The sequence below is a fragment of the Panthera leo genome, chromosome C1 (assembly GCF_018350215.1).
Source record: "Panthera leo isolate Ple1 chromosome C1, P.leo_Ple1_pat1.1, whole genome shotgun sequence".
Classification (NCBI taxonomy): Eukaryota; Metazoa; Chordata; class Mammalia; order Carnivora; family Felidae; genus Panthera; species Panthera leo.
The window spans coordinates 94055117-94079394 of NC_056686.1; the positions used below are offsets into that span (position 1 = coordinate 94055117).

Below are 24278 nucleotides of genomic sequence, written 5' to 3' on the forward strand. Positions count from 1 at the left end.
TCTTCTAGCCTGGTGTGGGCAGTGTGTGGTCCCTGGCCTGCGTGTGGCAAGTTTTAACCAGGTGTGCTCTTGTCTGCTTATGAAATGATACCCAATACCATCTCCACCGGAACTGAGACCCTGCAGAACTCTCTGGTCAGGGAATGTGGTGTGGTCACGGGCTTGTGCCGGTCTCCTTGGGGAGGGGCCTACCACCTTGGGACCAAGGCAAGCTTGAATGAGAAGGGCAATCCCACCACAGCAAAGGGGGAGGGGTCTTTGTATATGCAAGTTAGGCGGCCAGTGTCAGGGCTGAGCTGGTTCCCTCAGGTGGCTCTGTGTTTATGCTGAGGAACAAGGAAAGGAAATGGCTCTGGCTGGCTCTTTTCTTCCCAAAGAGTTGTGTCTCCTTGAACTCTGCCTCTCAGGGATGCACTCCAAGAAGAGCAGAATAATCTCCCCCAGTGTGCCCCAGGCTGTCTTCAGATCACTGTTACCACGCTGTCTATCTCCGGGTTGTTGCCTGCCTTCTCTACAAAAGAAGTGCAGTGCCCTCCAGGCTGTATCCCAGACAAGCTTCTCAACCTTTAAAGTCCAGGCTTTAAGCCTGGCTGGTTGCAAGAACTCATGAAATTCAGCCCCTCTTGTATGCAAGCCAATGGATAAACATTCTCCTTGTGCGTTCCCCTGTGGACTCCTCTCTCACTTGCCCGTTCTGTGACCCTGGTTCCTTCCTCTCCATACTACCTGTGATCTGCTTCTCCCCTAAACACATCTCCACACTTCCTACTTTATTTGATTTGCCTTTTTCTCTCCCTTTAGTTGTGGAGTTTGTTCTGTCAGTCTTCAGGCCCATTTCTGGGGTACTTAGTATGATTTGGTAGTTATCCAGTTGTGTTTCATGGGATGAGATGAGCCTAGGGTACTGATAGTCCGCTGCCATTTTCTTGAACCCTACCTTACGTTCTTAAGAGGAAAATATTTAGCTGGGAGCTTGAGAAACCTTCAAAAGTGCCTTAAAAATTCTATTTCTTAAGTGCCTTAAAAATTTGTTTCTTCTAAAATATTGAGAAATCCAGAAGTAAGCATTCTGAGATAATATCATGGATCACAGACAGCACAAGAACCCAGGCTTCTTTGTATCTTTTCAATCCACTAAACTTAGCATAAGATGTTCTCCTTATTGCAGCGTGACTTGGGCCATTATAGTTTTTAAAAATATTTCCTGGAGAATTTAGATTTCTCTCTTGTTAATTATGATTAGCCAACTTACTTTACAAAAGGAAACTAAATGGCCCTCTGGTTCCCAAAAGATTTTTAATCTTTTAAAAGTCTAGTTAATGTAAAACTCTATTCTTGCTTACCTTGGCCTTCTTTAGTGTGATTGAAACATAACATCATCATTAGGGCAGTTGTTGCCCAAATACATGAGAAGTTCAGCTTCCTCTTCTCCAGCAGTATTTTTCTCACAGTGCCCTCAGAGAATGGAAAGTAACTATAGAAGAAAAAAGAAAAAGAATGAAAGGAATGGAGAAAGAAAGAAAATAGCTATTTATCAAGATTGTTATTAAAGTCTGAGAAACATGCTAAGATCACATGTATCCAGGGGTTTTAAACAAACTACCTAATGACATCTAGAATAGTCTCAGATTAAAAACATCATATCTGAATGCTGTGTTTGGACAAAGGCAAGTGGAATAAAATCCTGCAATAATTTCCCTACTCCCCAAGATTCTGGTTGATGTTTACCAACATCTTCCTTTGGTTTAATCTCCTCTGCCTCTGACTTTTAGTTTACAAAAGTGACCCCTATTTCAAAGAAAAGCTTGTAACTATAAAGTTGATTACATAGCTCCAACAGAGAAAGATGGCAAAAAATGTCAAGAATGCTCTAATAATGTTGTTTTAATTAGATATAGCCAACCACATAAATCTCACATTCTTAGGATAAAAGCTGTTTTCCACAGAGCCAAAACAAGCTGCGGGTCCAGTGAGCTGTCCCAGGTACTGAACTTCTACCTTTAATTCTCTTCGATTCAGTAAAGCAAAAGCTTCTGTCTTTGTGCCTAACTTAGTTATGCTATGAATACAGTATTGAGTTCTATTAAAAAGGTAAAACTCTTAAAATAAAACTCTAGCCACTACAAAAAAGCTTTAAGTCCTTTTTTTTTAAATTTTATTTTTTATTTTTTAAAATTTGCATCCAAATTAGTTAGCATATAGTGAAACAATGATTTCAGGAGCAGATTCCTTAATGCCCCTTACCCATTTAGCCCATCCCCCATCCCACAACCCCTCCAACAACCCTCAGTTTGTTAAGTATATTTATTTATTTTGGGGGGGGAGGGGCAGAAAGACAGGGAGAGAGAGAATCTCAAGCAGGCTCTGCACTGTCACCGCAGAGCCTCATGAGGGGCTCGATCTCACCAACCATGAGATCATGACCTGAGCCAAAATCAAGAGTTGAACATTTAACCAACTGAGCCAGCCAGGCCCTCCCAATTTTTTTTTAAAAAGAGATTAAATTTATATTGGAGGTATGTTTAGAAACAAAAACAAGTCTGTCATTATTCATAGATCATATCATTTTCTATGTAGGAATTCCAAAAGAATCAATAGTTAATTATTACAACTAAAAAATGAGCTCAGCAAAATTTCTGTATACAACAAATAGACAAAATCAACTTTGTGCTTATATATGTGCAGCAAACAAAATACTAATATATTATAGTTGAAACTGCAAAAAACATAGAGTACCTAGGAACAAATCTTTAAAAATGTACAAGATCCCTATGGAAAAAAAAACTATAATAAATTAGCGAGTGAAATTAGTAAAGACCTAAATAAATGGCAAGAGATCATATTCATGATTCATAAAACTCAAAGTCCCAATTCCTTGTGTGTGTGTGTGTGTGTGTGTGTGTGTGCATGTGCACACATATATGTGGACCATAACAACCTGATTATAAAATTTGTACAAAAATGGTCAAGAATAGCTAGGACTGTATTTAAAGAGACAGGCAGGAGGACTTGCTCTATTGAATATATGCCAATAAGGTATAAAAGCTACTGATAAGTTGCCGATATTGGCTAACACATAAAGAAATAGACTCATAGAACAAGAGAGAAAACACAGAAATACACACACACACACACACACACACACACACACACACACATTTGCATTAAGACAAAGAATGTGGGGGCACCTGGGTGGCTCAGTAGGTTGAGCATCCAACTCTTGATTTCAGCTCAGGTCATGATCCCAGAGTTGTGGGATTGAGCCCCACATCAGGTTCTGCACTGGGCATGGAGTCTGCTTTAGATTCTCTTTCTCTCCCTCTGCCCATCTCCCCCACTTGCACACCCTCTCTCTCTCTTAAAAAAAAAAAAGACAAAGAATGTGGAAATGGAAAAATGACAATGTAGAAGAACCCAGCTTCCATGATCCCCCTCAAAGAACCACAATTGGACAGCTATCCATTAAAAAAAAAAAAAAAAAAAAAAAAAAAAAAACAAAACTAATCATTTCTGGAAGACCTCCAGAGTCCACCTAAGAAGTTTAAGCAACACAGTGAAACAAACAAACAAAAAACTTGAAAGAGAAAGCAGACATCTTCATTTTGTCTTCATCATCCCATCCCATAAGCCAGCACTGTTCAGCACCAACAACTAACTTCCTAGCTAGAAAGAGTTCTCCCCAGGAAAGCAATACTAAAGCAAGCAACCAGCTTCCCCGGTCTCTCAGGGCACTGTGCAAAGGTCCCACTCTGTTTTCACCCCAGCCAGACTGGCAAAGCTGAGACACAGAGAGTTGGTTAGGAAGAAGAAAGAAAAGCAGAAGCTATTATTAACAGATGCACAGTGAGAATAATTGCAGTTCAGAGAGACCTGCTCTGCAGACAAACTCAGCACATTTTGCCACCAACAAAGCCAATGGCCAGCACAACCACCACAGACCCAGGTTTTTCCAGTTTTCTGCCCCATAAATATTCATGTTTGCTAAAGCCAGCCATATGAATCTCTCTTTGCTCCCTTCCACTTCCTTGTTGGATCCTCGGAAGCACGCCAACAGTCATCCAAGCCCTCTATGGCTGTGTGAGTGGAATATGACACTCTAGATTCGCCCCACTGACCCTCACTGCCATGCTCGTGTTCATGCTTATGCTCATGCTCACAGCCCCTCCAGCTGTGCACCTCCACACACTTGCCTATCACCCACCTCCGCTATAGCACACATGCCCCAGGGAAAAGTGTACAGCCACAGGTGAGCACACCAACAACCAAGGACTTCACAGCTGCTTGTGAGCCCAGATCAGTTCTTACTTCTGTCTCCAGCCAGCATTACTGTGCCCACCTGTTGCAAGTCCCTCCAGTTATGCATCTGCATGCCCCCAGTCCAGCACCCCCCATCATCAACCTCCATTGCAATATGCGCACCCAGATGGAAAGCATACACAGCCACAGGAACACATGCGAGCATCCAGGGCCTCTACAGCTACCAGTAAGTCCATAGTTGACCTCGGCTCTTGCCACTTGCTTTGGCCTCCATCACCACATGTGTCTCTGCAAATGGCTCCTGCCACTACATAGGAACCAGAAGCTGGCCCCTGCAGCCAAGTGTGTGCACACCACTGGCTCTAGCCACCACTGCTGCTTACCCTGGTCCCTAGCTACTGGATTTGGAGGTGCTGCTGAGGACCCCCAACTGCCCTTACAGCCACTGCAGCCCTCCTGTAGTGTTAGCCAAGGACCATACAATTGTCAATGCTGTGAAGTCCACTGGCCTGAACCGCAGATTATCATGTCCCCCAGAACCCAGTACCTCCACATATCCACACACTTGGCACCCTGTACCCTAGATCCATGATCCAGCATGCTCCCACACATGAGTGAAGGTTTCCTTTAAAGTCTGGAAGTCCATAAAGTCTGAAAGAGGTGACTGCTTTTTCAAATGTACAAGCACACATGCAAGACTATAGGGATCATGAAGAATCAGGGAAACATGACTCCACCAAAGGAGTCTCCAGTAAATCTCCAGTACTGGGCCCCAAAGAAATGAAGATCCAGAAATTACCTTACAAAAATATTCAAGTTATTTGTTCCACATATGGGCAGAGATCTACAAAAGAACAGAGATAATTTAATAACATCAGGGAAGCAATACAAGAACAAAATTAGAAGTTCAACAAAGAAATAGAAAACACAACAAAAACCAGACAGATAATGGAATAGAATAGAAAAGTAGGAAATGAACCCACAACTGTATGGTCAATTAATCTTTGACAAACAGGGAAGAATATCCAATGAGAAAAACACAGTCTCTTCAACAAAAGATGTTGGGAAAACTGGACAGCAACATGCAAACAAATAAATCTGGACCCCTTTTATACACCATACACAAAAATAAATTCAAAATAGATGAAAGGCCTAAATGTGAAGCAGGAAACCATTAAAATCCTAGAGGGGAACACAGGCAGTAACCTCTGTGACCTCAGCTGTGGCAACTTCTTACTAGGTATGTCTCCTGAGGCAAGGGAAATGAAAGCAAAAATAAACTATTGGGACGTCATCAAAATAAAAAGCTCTTAAAAAGCGAAGGAAACAATCAACAAAACTGAAAGGCAACCTACAGAATGGGAGAAGATATTTGCAAATGACATATCTGATAAACGGTTAGTATCCAAAATATATAAAGAACTTATAAAACTCAACACCCAAAAACAAATAATTTGGTAAAAATGGGCAGAAGACATGAATAGACATTTTTCCAAAGTGCACATCGAGATGGCCAACAGACACATGAAAAGATGCTCAACATCACTCATCATCAGGGAAATATAAATCAGAACTATCATGAGATATCACCTCACACCTGTCAGAATGGTGAAAATCAACAACACAAGAAGCAGATGTTAGCAAGGATGTAGAAAAAGGGGGTTCCTCTGTTGGTACAAATGCAAACTGGTGCAGCCACTGTGGAAAACAGGATGCAGGTTCTTCACAAAGCTAAAACCAGAACTACCCTATGATCCAGCACTTGTAGTATTATGTATTTACCCAAAGAATACAAAAATTCTAGTTCAAAGGGATACACACCCCCCCAATGTTTGTAGCAGTAGTATCGATAAAAGCAAAATTATGGAAAATGCTCAAATGTCCAATGGCTGACGAATGGATAAAGAAGAAGTAGTGTATATATACAATGGAATATTACTAAGTCTTCAAAAAGAATGAAATCTCGCCATTTGCAATGATGTGAATGAAGCTGGAGTGTATCAAGCTAAGTGAAATAAGTCAGTGGGGAAAGACAAACACCATATGATTTTATTTACATGTGGAATTGAAGAAACAAAACAAACACTTATAAGGGAAGAAAAGAGAGGAAAACCACGAAACAGACTCTTATCTATGGGAAGAAACTGATGGTTACTAGAGAGGAGGTAGGTGGGGGGATGGGGAAAATCGGTGATGGTGATTAAGGAGTGCACTTGTGATGAGCACCAAGTGTCATATGTAAGTGTTGAATCACTGTTTTTAACACCTGACACTAATATTACATGTATGGTAACTAAGTGGAATTTAAACAAAAACTTCATATGAATATAAAAAATAACATAAAAGGCGTAGCAAAAGGAGTAAAAAGGTAGAGTTTTCACATAAAAATTTGTAAATTATCTACACACTTCTGGAAAAGATTCTACTTTACTATTAATTTTTTAAAAATGTTTATTTTTGAGAGAGAGAGCATGGGGGAGGGGCAGAGACGGAGGGACACAAGGGGTCTGAAGCGGGCTCTGTGCTGACAGCAGAGAGCTGGATGTAGGGCTCAAACTCATGAAGTGTGAGACCTTGACCTGAGCCTAAGTCAGATGCTTAACCAACTGAGCCACCCAGGCACCCCCCTTTTTTTTTTTTTATTAATTTTTAAGTATAGATTAAATAGCTATAAGCACAGAACTATAACAAACTATGGTTAAAATGTTATATATCTTCTACTTAAATGAGAATTTTTAAAAATGATAAAATTGTCTGAGATATGATAAAAGAGCTCTCATATATTATTATTAAAAATCCAATATAAGCAATATTATGTCTGTCTTATGTCTTGGGTGATGACCCAAGATAACGAGAGGCCTAGAGTTTTTCCCGAAGAAGAAAGCCAATTTACTACATTTAGTACTGACTTCTCTGCCATTTTTCTGTTAAAATACTGGTTTACTACACGGATTAAAATGGGCAGAGCATTGAGCATTCTATTTATTTCCAGGTGAATTCTTCACATATCCTGTCTTTTGAAAGTTAACCTCCACAAATTTTCTGTGACTATGTATCCTTGTAAATCCCAGTCATATAATTTCTTCCCACTGCCCTGGACAAATACAATGGCTTGTTGTGGATAATAAAAAGAGGCAGCTAATCCCATGAACCCAGGTGGATACACTGGCTTCTTTATTTTTGAACCTCTAGCCAAAAGAAGTTAAACAATGCCAGCAAAACCAATAACACCAAGTCTTGGAAAAAATCCAGGAGGTGCATTTGGGAGATATTTATACCTGTCTGGGATGTCTAACCCCCACTGAACCAAGCTCTGCATCTTGGGCTTAGTTTGTGAGTACATTTCCTGACACCACCTTGAATATGGCTTACCATAATGTCAGAGATGTGAGATGCTTTCTTCAAGATGGGTCCTTTGGCTCCTCTACATATTTAGATCGACCCTCGGAAATGGAGTAGAGTGAAAGCTCCTTAACCTTCATGGCAGTTTTGTGAAGTGAGTCCTTGTTAGGTGATGCATAGACTTTGACGGTGTGCACACTTAAGGCTGGCTGGCCCCACAGAACTCTGAATTACCTTGAACATGTTGTTGGCAGAGGTGGCTCTGGCTCACACATAGCAATAGTTCCTTTAAATGTAAATAGACTAAATTCTCCAATTAAAAGACATAGGGTTCCTGGGTGGATAAAGAACAAGACACATCTATATACTGCCTGCAAGAGGCTTACTTCAGAAGTCAGGACACACACAGACTGAAAGTGAAGGGATGGAAATAGATATTCCACACAAATGGAAACAAAACAAAAACTGGTGTAGCTATAGTCATATCAATGACATAGGCAGACAGAGAAAGACAAATACCATATGACTTCATTTATATGTGAAATATAAAAAAATAAAACAAAACAAAACTTCTAATTATAGATACAGAAAGCAGATTGGTGTTTGCTAGAGGGGAGTTGCTTGGTGGTGGGGAGGGCAAAATGGGTAGAGAATTTAATAAGTACAAACTTCCAGCTGTAAAATAAATAATGGGGATGTAGTATACAGTATGAGAAATATGATCAATAATATTGTATTAACTTTGTGAATGACAAGGCACCTGTTGTAGTGACCATTTTGCAATGTATATGACTATCAAATGACTTATGTTGCACAACTGAAATTAATATAATATCATCTGTCAATTATACTCCAATAAATGTTTTTAAAAAGAACAATGTAAGGGCAGGACAGATGCTGGGAAGTTGCTGAAGTAGTAGGACCCGATGCTCATTCCATCCCACATTGACAACTAGATATCTGAGTGAATAAACAAAAGAGCGATCTGAAGACTCTCAGAAAAAAATTCCACAACTACATGTAGAAAAGAAACCGTATTGGAGAGTTTAGGAAGAGCAGAAACAGTGGTCAGACGTTGCCCCCAGGAGTGAGGAAGCTGCAGGCACAAAGATGGAAAACATCAAGGAACCCACACAGGGAAAATGAATCGCCATAACGTCTGGCTTTGAAAACTAGAAAGGGCTGAGCTCTGTGTTTGTATAACCTGTGGGTTTTGGAGCCTGGAGTTTTAAAAGGCTGCTGACTCAGCACCAGGCAAACCAGGAGGCCTAGTGATGGCTGGGTCCCCACTCTTAAAGAGACAACAGCCACAGGAGAAGCAACAGAATCAACAGTTTGCACAGCGCCTGGGGAAAATATAAGGAAGATCCATTTATAAGGATTTTAGAGCATGCTAGGGGTCTTCTCCAGGAACAATGCAGCTGGCAGGTGCCATTTCCCTCCCCTGAACCCAGCATAAATGCAGAGCCACCTGCCATAGGTGGTGCTGCACAGACAATTGCTACCTAATCTGCTAGCAGTGTGCCTAACTCAGAATGAGTTTGGGGCCCTCCTGCAAGCATTCTCAAGCCCACGTGGGTTCCAGAGGCCACTACCCGTTCAGTGGTGGTGGTGACCGCACGGCAGCCAGTGAGCAGGAGTTTGGAGACAGAAATAGATCACTCACTCTGAAGGAGGCCAGCTGTCACATTGTGAGGAGTAGCCCGGGTGGTGAGGAAATGAAACCCCTGCCAACAGCCATTTGAATGAGTTTAGAAGTGCATCCTCCAGCCCCCAGTCTAGCCTTCAGATGACTGCAGCCCAGGTCACAGACCCAAAACCAACAGCTGAGCTGCTCTCAGATTCCTGATCTGCAGAAACTATGTGAGGGTGTTCCCTTGGCCTTTGGACTTGGATGCCTGTTTCCTCCCCCAGATTAGTCTGTCTGTTTGTTTTCCTTTACAGGGCTACTCCAAGGAGCAAATCAAAGCACACTTGGTGGAAGGTCCAAAATATCACTGCGAGGAGGGAAATAAAATAACCAAAGTCACAAGAGAGAGAAAGTAACACTCTCAAAAAAAAAAAAACACCTCCTGAAGGGCCAGGCCCTGGACAGTGTATGACCCTCCTTTAATATAGCAGTGCTAGCAGGTGCAAAGCACACAACAAGCTTTTAAAATACCCAAGGGACAGAAAACTAGCCAAAATGATGAAACAGAAGAATTCTCCCCAGAAGAAATTCCAAGAGGTAGTGACAGCCAATGAATTGAACAAAACTGATTTAAGCAATATAACTGAACAAGAATTTAGAATAATAGTCATAAAATTAATCGCTGGGTTGAAAAGCATAGAGGACAGCAGAGAATCTATTGCTATGAGATCAAGAGACTAAAAAATAGTCCTGATGAAATAAAATGCTATAAATGAGGTGCAAAATAAAATGGAGGCGACTACAGTGCGGATTGAAGAGGCAGAGGGGAGACAGAATAGGTGAATTAGAAGATAAAATTATGGAAAAAGAGGAAGCTGAGAAAAAAAGAGATTAAAAAAATCTAGGATTACAAGGGGAGAATTAGAGAACTAAGTGATGCAATCAAATGGAACAATATCCCTATTATAGGAATTCCAGAAGAAGAAGAGAGAGAAAGGGGCTGAAGGTGTACTTGAACAAATCATAGCTGAGAACTTCTCCCATCTGGGGAAGGAAACAGACATTGAAATTCAAGAGGCACAGAGAACTCCCTTCACATGTAACTTGAATCGATCTTCTGCACGATATTATCATAGTGAAACTGGCAAAATACAAAAATAGACAGTTCTGAAAGCAGCTAGGGATAAACGAGCCTTAACATGCAAAGGCAGACACATAAGGGTAGTAGCAGACCTATCTACTGAAACTTGGCAGGCCAGAAAGGAATGGCAGGAAATCTTCAATGTGATGAAAAGAAAAAATATGCAGCTGAGAATCCTTTATCCAGCAAGTCTGTCATTCAGAATAGAAGGAGAGATAAAGGTCTTCCCAAACAAACAAAAACTGAAGGAATTCATCACCACCAAACCAGCCCTACAAGAGATCCTAAGGGGAACTCTGTGAGTGAAATGTTGCAAGGACCACAAAGTACCAGAGACACCACTACAAGCATGAAACCTGCAGATAACACAATGACTCTAAACCCATATCTTTCAATAATAACAATGAATGTAAATGGACTAAATGCTCCAATCAAAAGACATAGGGTATCAGAATGGATAAAAAAACCAAGACCCATCTATTTGCTACCTACAAGAGACTCATTTTAGACCTGAGGACACCTACAGATTGAAAGTGAGGGGATGGAGAACTATCTATCATGCTACTGGAAGTCAAAAGAAAGCTGGAGTAGCCATACTCATATCAGACAAACTAGGCTTTAAATTAAAGGTTGTAACAAGAGATGAAGAAGGGCATTATATAATAATTACAGGGTCTATCCATCAGGAAGAGCTAACAATTACAAATGTCTATGTGCCGAATTCGGCAGCACCCAAATAATATAAAACAATCACAAACATAAGCAACCTTATTGATAAGAATGTGGTAATTGCAGGGGACTTTAATACTCCACTTACAACAATGGATAGATCATCTAGACACAGGATCAATAAAGAAACAAGGGCCCTGAATGATACATTGGAACAGATGGTCTTGACAGATATATTTAGAACTCTGCATCCCAAAGCAACAGAATCTACTTTCTTCTTGAGTGCACAGGGAACATTCTCCAAGATTGATCACATACTGGGTCACAAAACAGCCCTTCGTAAGTATAAAAGAATTGAGATCATACCATGCACACTTTCAGACCACAATGCTATGAAGCTTGAAATCAACCACAGGAAAAAGTCTGGAAAACCTCCAAAAGCATGGAGGTTAAAGAACATCCTACTAAAGAATGAACGGGTCAACCAGGCAATTAGAGAAGAAATTTAAAAAAATATATGGAAAAAAATGGAAATGAAAATACAACAATCCAAATGCTCTGGGATGCAGCAAAGGCAGTCCTGAGAGGAAAACACATTGCAATCCAGGCCTATCTCAAGAAACAAGAAAAATCCCAAATACTGAATCTAACAGCACACCTAAAGGAACTAAAAGCACAACAGCAAAGATACCCCAAACTCATCAGAAGAGGAGAAATAATAAAGATCAGAGCAGAAATAAACAATATAGAATCCAAAAAAAAACCCAAAAAAAAAACAAAAAAAAAAAACAAAAAACAAAAAACCAGTAGAACAGGTCAATGAAACCAAGAGTTGGTTTTTTGAAAAAAATAAAACTGGTAAACCTGTAGCCAGGCTTCTCAAAAAGAAAAGGAGAGGACCCAAATAGATAAAATCACAAATCAAAATGGATTTATGACAACCAATTCCTCAGAAATACAAGAAATTATCAAGGAATACTATGAAAAATTATATGCCAACAAACTGGACAACCTGGAAGAAATGGAAAAATTCCTAAACACACACACACTAACCAAAACTCAAATGGGAAGAAATAGAAAATTTGAACAGAACCTTAACTTGTGAAGAAATTGAAACATTCATAAAAAATCTCCCAACAAATAAGACTCCTGGACCAAAATAGAAAGGGAAGGAAAACTTCCAGACTCATTCTACGAAGCCAGCATTACTTTGATTCCTAAACCAGACAGAGACCCAGCAAAAAAGAGAACTACAGGCCAATATCCCTGATGAATATGGATGCAAAAATTCTCAATAAGACACTAGCAAACCCAATTCAATTGAAACAGAAAGAATTATTCACCATGATCAAGTGGGATTCATTTCTGGGTTGCAGGGTTGGTTCAATATTTGCAAATCAATCAATGTGATACATCACATTAATAAAAAAAAGATAAGAACCATATGATCCTGCCAATAAATGAAGAAAAAGCATTTGACAAAATACAGCATCCTTTCTTAATAAAAACCCTCAGCAAAGTCAGGATAAAAGGAACGCACTTAAATACCATAAAAACCATTTATGAAAAGCCTACAGCTAATATCATCCTCAATGGGGAAAAACTTAGAGCTCTCCCCCTGAGATCAGGAACACGACAGGGATGTCCACTCTCACTGCTGTTTAACAGTGTTGGAAGTCCTAGCGTCAGCAATCAGACAACAAAAGGAAATCAAAGGCATCAAAATTGGCAAAGATGAAGTCAAACTTTCACTTTCTGCAGATGACATAATATTATACGTGGAAAACCTGACAGACTCCACCAAAAGTCTGCTACAACTGTTATATGAATTCAATAAAGTTGCAGGGTACAAAATCAATGTAAAGAAATCAGTTGCATTTTTATACACCAATAATGAAGCAACAGAAAGAGAAATAAAGAAACTTATCCCATTCACAATTGTGCCAAGAATCATAAAATACATAGGAATAAACCTAACCAAAGATGTAAATATCTGTATGCAGAAAAATATAGAAAGCTTATGAATGAAATTGAATAAGATGCAAAGAAATGGAAAAACATTCCATGTTCATGGATTGGAAGAATAAATATTGTTAAACTGTCAATATTACCCAAAGCAATCTACACATTCAGTGTAATCCCAATCAAAATTGCACCAACATTCTTCTTAAAGCTAGAACAAGCAATCCTAAAATTTGTATGGAACCACAAAAGACCCCGAATAGCCAAAGTAATATTGAAGAAGAAAACCAAAGCAGGAGGCATCACAATCCCAGACTTTAGCCTCAATTACAAAGCTGTAATCATCAAGACAGTATGGTATTGGCACAAAAACAGACACAGACCAATGGAATAGAATAGAGACCCCAGAATTGGACCCACAAATGTATGGCCAACTAATCTTTAACATAACAGGAAAGAATATCCAATGGAAAAAAAGACAGTCTCTTTAACAAATGGTGCTGGGAAAACTGGATAGCAACATGAAGAAGAATGAAACTAGACCACTTTCTTACACCATACACAAAAATAAACTCAAAATAGATGAAGGATCTGAATGTGAGACAGGAAATACTCAAAACCCTAGAGAGGAAAGCAGGAAAAATCCTCTTTGACCTCAGCTGCAGCAATTTCTTACTCGACACATCTCCAAAGGCAAGGGAATTAAAGGCAAAAATGAACTATTGGGACCTTATCAAGATAAAAAGCCTCTTCACTGCAAAGAAACAACCAACAAAACTAAAAGGCAACTGATGGAATGGGAAAAGATATTTGCAAATGACATATCAGATAAAGGGCTAGTATCCAAAATCTATAAAGAACTCACCAAACTCCACACCTTAAAAGTGAAGAAATGGGCAGAAGACATGAATAGACAATTTTTGAAAGAAGACACCCAGATGGCCAAAAGACACGTGAAAAGATGCTCAACGCCACTCTTCATCAGGGAAATACAAATCAAAACCACACTCAGATACCACCTCACGCCAGTCAGAGTGGCTAAAATGAACAAATCAGGAGACTACAGATGCTGGAGAGATGTGGAGAAATGGGAACCCTCTTGTTGGTGGGAATGCAAACTAGTGCAGCTGCTCTGGAAAACAGTGGAGGTTCCTCAAAAAATTAAAAATAGATCTACCCTATGACCCAGCAATAGCACTGCTAGGAATTTACCCAAGGGATACAGGAGTGCTGATGCACAGGGGCATTTGTACCTCAACATTTATAGCATCACTTTCAGCAATAGCAAAATTATGGAAAGAGCCTAAATGTCCATCAACTGACAAATGGATAAAGAAGATGTGGCTTATATATACAATGGAATACTACTCGGCAATGAGAAATAATGAAATCCGGCCATTTGTAGCAACGCGGATGGAACTGGAGGGTATTATGCTAAATGAAATAAGTCAGATAGAGAAAGACAGATACCATATGTTTTCACTCGTATGTGGATCCTGAGAAACTTAACAGAAGTCCATGGGGGAGGGGAAGGGGGGAATAAAAGTTACAGAGAGGGAGGGAGGCAAACCATAAGAGACTCTTAAATACTGAGAACAAACTGAAGGTTGATGGGGGGTGGGGGAGAGGGGAAAGTGGGTGATGGGCATGGAGGAGGGCACCTTTTGGGATGAGCACTGGGTGTTGTATGGAAACCAATTTGTCAATAAATTGTATTTCATATAAAAAAAAAAAAGAATGAGTTCTCCTTAGGACTGGCCCACTTCAAGCCACTGGCCTCAGCCCTGGGCTCAGGGTGAATTTTTTAATGTGGCGCATGCCCCACTCAGCAGATCTTCACCCCCACGCACAGATACCATGTCCAGCTGCTGTGGCATCCCTCTTCACCACCACTGCCATGTACTGCCCACCACCTGCTGCCACCAAAGCGTGCAGGGCCTGTGGCTGCAGCTGAGCTTGGGGGGAGCTGACAGCACTAGCAGCTCGGTGAGAATGTTGATAAAACCGCTGCCCTACCCCCAAGCTTTCCTGCAGTCCTACCCCGTCAGAGCTGGCTGGCCTGCATCTCAGTAACACCACAGACAGCAAGCACAGCCTGCCATAGGCAGTCAGTGAAGAATTCTGGACTTAAAGGAAAAGTTACTCAGACACAATAGCAAGAAGCAAGCAACATACGTAGGAGACTCCTCTGAAGTGCTGAGTTCTGGTGAACAGGGGACACTGCACCACATGGTACTATAGGACCTCTTCTTCATAAAGCCACTACTTTTAAGAGCAGAAGACATAGATGACTTTCTTTTTTCATTGTTGTTGTTGTTGTTGTTTTGTTTTGTGTTGTTTTTAATTTACATCCAGGTTAATTAGCTTCTAGTGCAGCAATGACTTCAGGAGTAGATTCCTTAAGCCCCTTACCCATTTATCCCATCCCTTCTTCCACACCCCCTCCAGGAACCCTCTGTTCTCCATATTTAAGAGTCTCTTATGTTTTGTCCCCCTCCCTGTTTTTACATTATTTTTTCTTCCCTTCCCTTATGTTCATCTGTTTTGTCTCTTAAAGTCCTCATATGAGTGAAGTCATATGATTTTTCTCTTTCTCTGACTAATTTCACTTAGCATAATACCCTCCAGTTCCATCCACGTAGTTGCAAATGGCACGATTTCATTCTTTTTGATTGCCTAGTAATACTCCATTGTATATATATATACCACTTCTTCTTTATCCATTCATCCATCTATGGACACTTGGGCTCTTTCCATACTTTGGCTTTTGTTGATAGTGCTGCTATAAACATGGGGATGCATGTGTCCCTTCAAAACAGCACACTTGTATCCCTTGGATAAATACCTAGTAGTGCAACTGCTGGGTCGTTGGGTAGTTCTATTTTTAATTTTTTAGGAAACTCCATACTGTTTTTTAGAGTGGCTTCACCAGTTTGCATTCCCACCAGCAGTGCAAACGAGATCCTCTTTCTCCGCATCCTCACCAACATCTGTTGTTGCCTGAGTTGTTTATGTTAGCCATTCCGACTGGTGTGAGGTGGTATCTCATTGTGGTTTTGATTTGTATTTCCCTGATGATGAGTGATGTGGAGCATTTTTTCATGTGTCACTTGGCCACAAAAATGACTTTCCTAGTGCACAGAAAAAGACAGAGAGAGGTAACAAAATGAGAAACAGAAGAATTTGTCCCAAGTGAAAGAATAGAACAAAATCACAGCAGGAGATCTAAGTGAAACAGAAATAAGTAGTATGCCTGATGGAGAATATAAAGTGGTGATCATAAAGATATTCACTAGACTTCAGAAAAGGGTGGAGGACATCAGTTAGACCTTTGACAAAGAGATAAAAAATAACATATCAGAGATGAAGAACTCAATAAATGAAATTAAAAATATACTACATGAAATAAACAGTAGGCTACAGGACGCAGAGGAATGACTTAGTGTCCTGGAAGACAGAGTAATGGAAAGCAAGCAGGCTGACGAGGTAAGAAACAAATAATGTCTAACGACAATACACTTAAAGAACTCAGTGATTCCATCAAGTGTAATAACATTAGCATTATAGGGATCCCAGAAGGAGAAGAGAGAGAAAGAGGGGGGCATACTGTATTTGAAGAAATAATAGCTCAAAATTTCCAGAATCTGGGGAGAGAAACAGAGATCCAGATTTAGCAGGCACAGAGATCCCCCAACAAATACAGCCCAAGGAGGTCCACACAAAGACACATAGTAATTAAAATGGCCAAAAACAATGATAAAGAATTTTAAAGGTCTCAAGAGAAAAGAAGATAGTAACTTACAAAGGAAATTCCATAAAACTATTAGCTGATTTTTCAGCAGAAAAGTCAGAAGCCAGAAGGGAGTGGCATGATACATTCCAAGTGCTAAAAGGAAAACATCTGCAGCCGAGAGTGCTCTATCTAGTAAAGCTATCATTCAGAATAGAAGGAGAAATTAAGAGTTTTTCAGACAAACAAAAACTAAAGGAGTTCATGACCACTAATCAGCCCTACAAGACATATTAAAGGGGAGCCTTTGAGTGGAAAAACCATGAGTAAGAGTATAAAAAGTAAAAAACACACAAGCAGTGAAAATAAGTATTTCTGTAAAAAAATCACTCAAAAGATTCATAAGTAAAAGGGTGTAAAAATATGATGCCAAATATCAGAAACATGGAGGGGAGAGGAGTAAATAACAAGGTCAAAATTAAGTGACCATCAGCTTAATATAGACCGCTAAGTGCAGATCTCATATATAAAACACGGGGCACTGGGGTGTTTCAGGCAGTTGAGTGTCAGATGTTTGGTTTCAGCACAGGTCATGATCTCACAGTTCATGGGTTCGGGCCCCACGTCAAGCTCGGTGCTGGTGGTGCAGAGCCTGCTTGGGATTCTCCCTCTCTGTCTCTCCTTCTCTCCCCCCCTCTGTCTCTCTAAAAATGAATAAATAAGCTTAAAAAATAAAAAATAAATAAAATGAATGGAAACCACAAACCAAAAAGACCCAATAATTTATGTGTAAAGAATAAAAGAGTAAGGAATCTAAGCTGATCACTAAAGAAAGCCAACAAGCCATAAGAGAGAAAGGGAGGAAAAGATCATTAAAAATCCATAAAAACAACCACAAAACATATAACACAATGGCAATAAATGCATATCTACCAAAAATTACATTGAAGTTAAATGGACTAAATGTCCCAATCAAAAGACACAGGATGATAGAGTGTATAACAAAACAAGACCATACATCTGCTTCCTATAAGAGACTCATCATTTCAGACCTAAAGAAGACAGTTCCATATTGAAAGTAAGGGCATGAAAAAAATAAACAAAAAATGAATAAAAGAAAAGAAAAGAAGAGCAAAGAAAAGCATTTATCATGTAAATGGACATCAAAAGAAAGCTGGAGTAGCAATACTTACATTAGACAAACTAGACCTTAAAATAAAGACTATAAGAAGAAATGAAGAAAGGCACTATATCATAATAAAGATGATGGTCCAACAAGAAGATATAACAATTGTAAATATTTATGCACCCAGTATGGAACATCTAAATATATAAAACAATTATTAACAAACAAAAAGGAATGAATTGATAATAAAATAATAGTAGGGGACTTTGATACCCACTAACATCAATGGAAAGATCATCAAATCTGAAAAGTCATCAGAAAATCAACAAGGAAACCGTAGCTTGAAATGACCTACTGGACCAGATGGACTTAATAGATACATTCAGAACATTCCATCCTAAAACAGCAGAATACAGATTATTTTCAAGTGCACATGGAATAATCTCCAGAACAGATAACATATTAGACCACAAAACAAGACTAAACAAATTATCAAAGATCAGATTCCTACCATACATCTTTTCTGGCTACAACACTTGAAAGCTAGAAGTGAACCACATGAAAAAAATTTGGAAAGACCACAAATACATGCAGGTTAAACAACATGCTGCTAAACAATGAATGGGTCAACTAGGAAATCAAAGAACAAGTAAAAAAACCCACAAAATCAAATAAAAATGAAAACACAATGGTCCAAAACCTTTGAGATACATAAAAAGTGGTTCAAAGACAGAAGTATAGAGCAACACAGGCCTATCTCATGAAACAATAAAAATCTCAAATAAACAACCCAGCCTTATACCTGAAGGACCTAGAAAAAGAACAACAAACAAAACCTGAAACCAGTAGAAGGAAGGGAATAATACAGATTAGAACAGAAATAAATGATATAGAAACTAAAAATACAATAGAACAGATCAATGAAACATTCCCTAATAGGCAAAAACTAAGAAACATGTGATTGGTAGCCTGCCGTACAAAAAATGCTAAAGGGAATCCTTCAGGCTGAAGAGACAATAGAGAATTAGACAATAAAGAATGCTAGCAAAGGTAATTACATAAGTAAATATAAAACTCAGTATCAGTGAATTTTTAGTTTGTAATTTCATTTTTTTCCCCATGAGATTTACAAAAAAACTCCATAAAACAATTTATGAACTTAAGTGAGTGGGCACGCAATATATAAAGACATAACTGTGATTATAAAAATGAAAAGTGAGGGGGAAGGTAGGCATATAGGAGCAAAGCATATGTATTATATTGAAATTAAGTTGGTATTATTTGAACTACAATGTTATATATAAGATGTACATTGTAATCCACTGACAATCACCAAGAAAATAACTTGAAATTTAGTACTAAAAGAAACAAGAGGGGAATCCAAAATGATACACTAGAAAATATTGAAAACAAGAGAAGATAGCAGTGAAGGAACTGAAGAATAAAAAATATTTAAGATATATGAAAAACAAATTGTCAAATGATAGAAGGAAGCCTCACATTATTACTAACCACCAGAAATATAAATGTATTCAACTATCCAAATAAAAGGCAGGGATTAGAAGAATGAGTTTTATAAATGATCCAACTATATGCTGTACATAAGAGATTTACATTAGGTCTAAAGATACAAACAAGTTAAAAATATAACCATGCAAACAGTAACCAAAAGAACAGTTAAAGTAGTTATATTAATATCAAGCAGGGTGGTTGGGTGGCTCAGTTTGTTAAGCACCTGACTTTGGCTCAGGTCATGATCTCATGGCTCCTGAGTTCAAGCCCCGCATTGGACTCTCTATCGTCAGCACAAAGCCCGCTCCAAATCGTCTGTCCCTCTCTCTCTCTCTCTCTTTCTCTCTCTCTCTGCCCCTCCCCCTCTCTTTCTCTCAAAAATAAATACAAGTGTTTTTTAAAAATCAGACAAATAGCTATTAAGACAAAAATTGTTTTGAGAGATACAGAAAAACATTATATATTGATAAAAGAAGTAATCCATACAGATATAACATGTATGCACCTAAAATGGAGCCCCAAAATATCTGAAATAAAAACGGACAGGTTGAAGGGAGAATTACACACTTAAGAATAATAGCTTCTGATATCAACACCACACTTTAAATAATGACTGAAAGAACCAGACAAAAGATAAACAAAGAAATAGAACCTATGCAAAACACCACAAACCGACTTGATCCAACAGACATTATAAAACATTCAACTCAACAATAGCAGGCATACACATTCTTCTCAAGTATACAAGGAACATTCTCCAGGATAGGCCATATCAGGCAACAAAAATGTCTCGATACATTTAAAAAGATTTAAATCACACAAAGTATTTTCTCCAACTCAAGAGAATAAAATTAAAACTCAATAGCAGGTGGGGCACCTGGGGGCTCAGTCAGTAAAGCATCTGACTCTATTTCTTTTCAGGTCATGATCTCTTGGTTCATGAGGTCAAGCTCCTTATCAGGCTCCATGCTAAAACATGGAGCCTGATTGGGATTCTTTGTCTCCCTCTCTCTCTGTCCCTACCCCCCACCCCGTCTCTTAAAATAAATAAATAATTTAAAAAATTTTTAAAAATCAAAAAAACGGGAACACTCATATAAATATATGATAAAACAACATAATCCTAAACAACCAATAAACCAAAGAAGAAATCACAATGGAAATTAGGAAAAACTTCAAGATTAATAAAAACAAAAACACAACATACCCAAATGTATAGAATGCAGCAAAAGAAGGACTCAGAGGGAAATTTATAGCTATAATAATCTACACTAGAAAAAAGAGAGAGAAATACCTGAAATCAATAATCTAATCTTCTACCTTAAGGAAACAGAAAAAAAAAAAAAAAAAAAAAAAAAAGAGTGAACAACCCCAAAGCTAGCAGAAGGAAGGCAAGAATAAAGATTATGAATTAACAAAATAGAGAAGGGAGAAACAATGGCTCTTTGAAAAGATCAATAAAAAATTGACAAATTTTAGCTAGCCTGACCTGGAAAGGAAAAAAGAACAAAGATCCAAATTCCTAAAATAAAAAAGAAAAGTAACAGGGGATATCACTAACAATCTTACAAAGATTAAAAAAAATTCTATAAACAATTGTCTGCCAACAAATTCAATAGCTCAGATAAAAAGGACAAATTCCTAGAATCACAGAAACCTCCAACATTTACTCAAGAAGAGAAAGGCAATCTGCATAGAACTGTAACAAGGAAAAAGATTGAGTCAGCAATCAAAATACTTCCCACAAAGAAAAGCCCAGGGCCAGATGGTTTCATTGGTGAATTTTATTAAATGTTTATAGAATTAACACCAATTCTCAAGCCCCTCCAAAAGCAGAGGAAAAGGGAACACTTTAGAACTCATTCTATGAGGCCAGTACTACCCATATCAATGCCAGACAGACAAGAAAATAAAAATGCAAAATCCCTAAGGACTAGAGATGCAAGGTCCTCAACAAAATTCTATCAACCCAAATCCAGCTACATAGTAAAAGGATTATAAAGTGAAGATGGCAGAGTATTAGGGGGACCCTATGCTTGCTTTCTCCCATGAACACAGCTAGATAAATACTAAATCATTCTGAACACCCAAGAAATCAATCTGAGGACTAAGAAGACAAACTGCAAAGCCAGAGGGACAAAAAACAGCAAGATCATGGAAGGTAGGAGGTGCTGAGAGGTGATTTGGGGGACAACAGCATTGTGGGTGTTGTGCAGAGGGGGGGGGCACTGATCACAGACAGAAGAGAGAGAGAGAGAGAGAGAGAGAGGGAGAACATGCAGCGCGCAGGAAATTGTACAAGAAGAGCACTTCCCTAAAACCACTGACTGGGAAAATGAGAAAGGCTAATTATCACAAGTTTTGACCAGCAGCAGAGCTCAAAGTCTAAAGTTTTAGAAGTCCATGCCGTCACTGGGGTCAAACATGGTGCACTTAGTGGTGCTCCTGCAGAGGAGGGCAGAGGCCCAGGAGCAGACAGCATGGTCTGAGGATCCCCTGGATTGCACCAGGAGAGACAGTTCCCCTTCTTGGGAGTTCATTTGGGAGAGGTGTCACTGTCTCTCAGCGGACAAAAGACCCAGCAGGCACCATTGAGCTGCTGAGGGCAGCTAACCTGTGTGGGATGTCTGCTATGCTTTACCATATATTCTGAGCCCCTGAACAGTCCTGTGACTGCTTTTCTAGAGCAAACCGGCACCAGCCACAACATGGCAAGAACCTCCTTCAGAGGATCAGTATGGGTCCGTGCCATATTGTGTCCCTAAAATTTGAAGTTTTGAAACCCAGCCACATGCCCAAGATACAACACAGGAGTACTGTACTGCTGGAGGGATAGATGGCTCAGAAAAAGACAGGGTGGAGGCAGGGATCTGATAGAACCCTGGGGAACAAGAGGGGATTTTGTTCACTCTTCCATGAGGGTTTCCTGAACACCAGCAAACGTGAACTCCCCTCTCCAGGGCCTAGGGTGGGCAGGTGCTATTTTTTTTTTACCACTCGCATCAGCACAGATGGACTTCAGAGAGAAACACAATACCCAGAGTGAAGGCTTGAGCCGCTTACACCAGACCCTGCCCTTCTGCACTGTGCAGGTGTTTTGTTTTTGCTTGTTTGTTTGTTTTTTGTTTTGTTTCGGTTGGTTTTTTACTAAGGGCAAGAGTGGCTGAGAGCCCATGCGGCAGCAGGCTCCCACCCCAGAAGACCGGCACAAACTCCCTGCATGTAGCAAGTCTATTGATCATAGAGTGCTGCAAAGCTTAAGTTCTAGGGGAACTAGGATCCAGCAATCTTTAACAAGCAGTCCAAAACACACCTAGTTAAAACTCACCATACACAGGTCCATAAGTCCACAAATGGACAATGTCTAAACACTCCACACTGCAGGCAAAGAGAAACTCTGCAGAGGACTGACCTGAGGGAAAGAGCAGCCAAACTACAACAGCAAAGTGCACACAGCATACACCAAAAACACCTCCTGGAGTGCCAGGCCCTGGACAGTATATGACCTCTTCTTAATATAGCCATTACTGTCAGGAGCAGGAAATGTAATAGGGTTTCTGAACACACAGAGGACAGAGATCCAGACAAAATGTCAAGATGGAGGAATTCATCCCCCAAAAAAGAACAAGAAGAGGTCATGGCCAAGTATCTAATCAAAACAGACATAAGTTATATGCCTGAAACAGAATTTAAAACAACAATCATAAGAATACTAGCTGGGCTTGAGAAAAACAGAAAACACGAGGGAGTCCCTTACTGCAGAGTTAAAAGACATAAAAATTGGTCAAGCTGAAATCAAAAATGCTATAACCAAGGTGCAAAACCTACTAAATGTAATGACAAGGATGGAAGAAGCAGAGGAATGAATCAGTGATATAGAAGATAAAATTATGGGGAAAAATAAAGCTGAAAACAAGAGGGAAAGAGAATTATTGAATCACGAGTTTAGACTCAAGGAATTCAGCGACTCCATAAAGTATAATAACATTTGCATAATAGGAGTCCCAAAAGAAGAAAAAGGGGCAGAAGGTTTATTTGAGCAGTTCATACCTGAAAACTTCCCTAATCTGGAAAAGGAAACAGACATCAAAATCCAGGAGGCACAGAGAACTCCCATCAGAATCAACAAAACCAGCCAACACCAAGATATATCACAGTAAAATTTGCAAAATATAGAGATAAGGAAAGAATCTTGAAAGAAGCAAGGGAAAAAAAATTCTTAACCCAATAAAGGAAGACAAATGAAGTTTGCAGCAGATCTCTTCACAAAAACTTAGCAGGGAAAGAGGGAGTAGCATGATATATTCAATGTGCTGTATGGGAAAAATATGTATCCAAGAATACTTTATCCAGCAAGGCTAACACTCACAATAGAAGGAGAAATAAAAAGTTTCCCAGACAAACAAAACTTAAAAGAGTTCATAACCACTAAACCAGTCATGCAATAAATATTAAAGGGGACTCTTTGAGTGGGAAAGAAAGACCAAAAGCAACAAAGACTAGAAATGGACAGAGAAAATCTCCAGAAACACTAATTATACAGGTAATATAATGGCACTAAATCCATATCTATCAACAATCACTCTAATGTAAATGGACTCAATGCTCCAATCAAAATACCTTGGATAGAAAAATAATACTTATCTATATGCTGCATAGAAGAGGCTTATTTTAGACCTAAAGACACTTGCAGATTGAAAGTGAGAAGATGGAGAATGATTTATAAAGCAAATGGATGTCAAAAGAAAGTAGGAGTAGTCACACTTATATTGGACAAACTAGACTTTAAACCAAAGACTGTAACAAGAGATGAAGAAGGGCACTAGGTCATAATTAAGGGGTCTATCCATTAAGAAGATCTAACAATTGTAAATATTTATGCCTCCAACTTGAAACACCCAAACATATA

At 39.2% G+C, this 24278-nt stretch overlaps 1 protein-coding gene and 1 pseudogene across 2 annotated transcripts in view; both read right to left on the reverse strand.

Moving 5' to 3' along the window:
• LOC122228361 overlaps window positions 1-24278 on the reverse strand; it is a 101167-nt gene that overhangs the window by 12470 nt on the left and 64419 nt on the right. For both annotated transcript variants that reach the window (XM_042953367.1, XM_042953366.1), the window contains exon 5: window positions 1344-1474. In XM_042953367.1, coding sequence (XP_042809301.1) covers window positions 1344-1474 — 131 coding nt within the window. The remainder of the gene's footprint in view (window positions 1-1343; window positions 1475-24278) is intronic.
• Window positions 7236-7842, reverse strand: LOC122228362 (annotated as a pseudogene).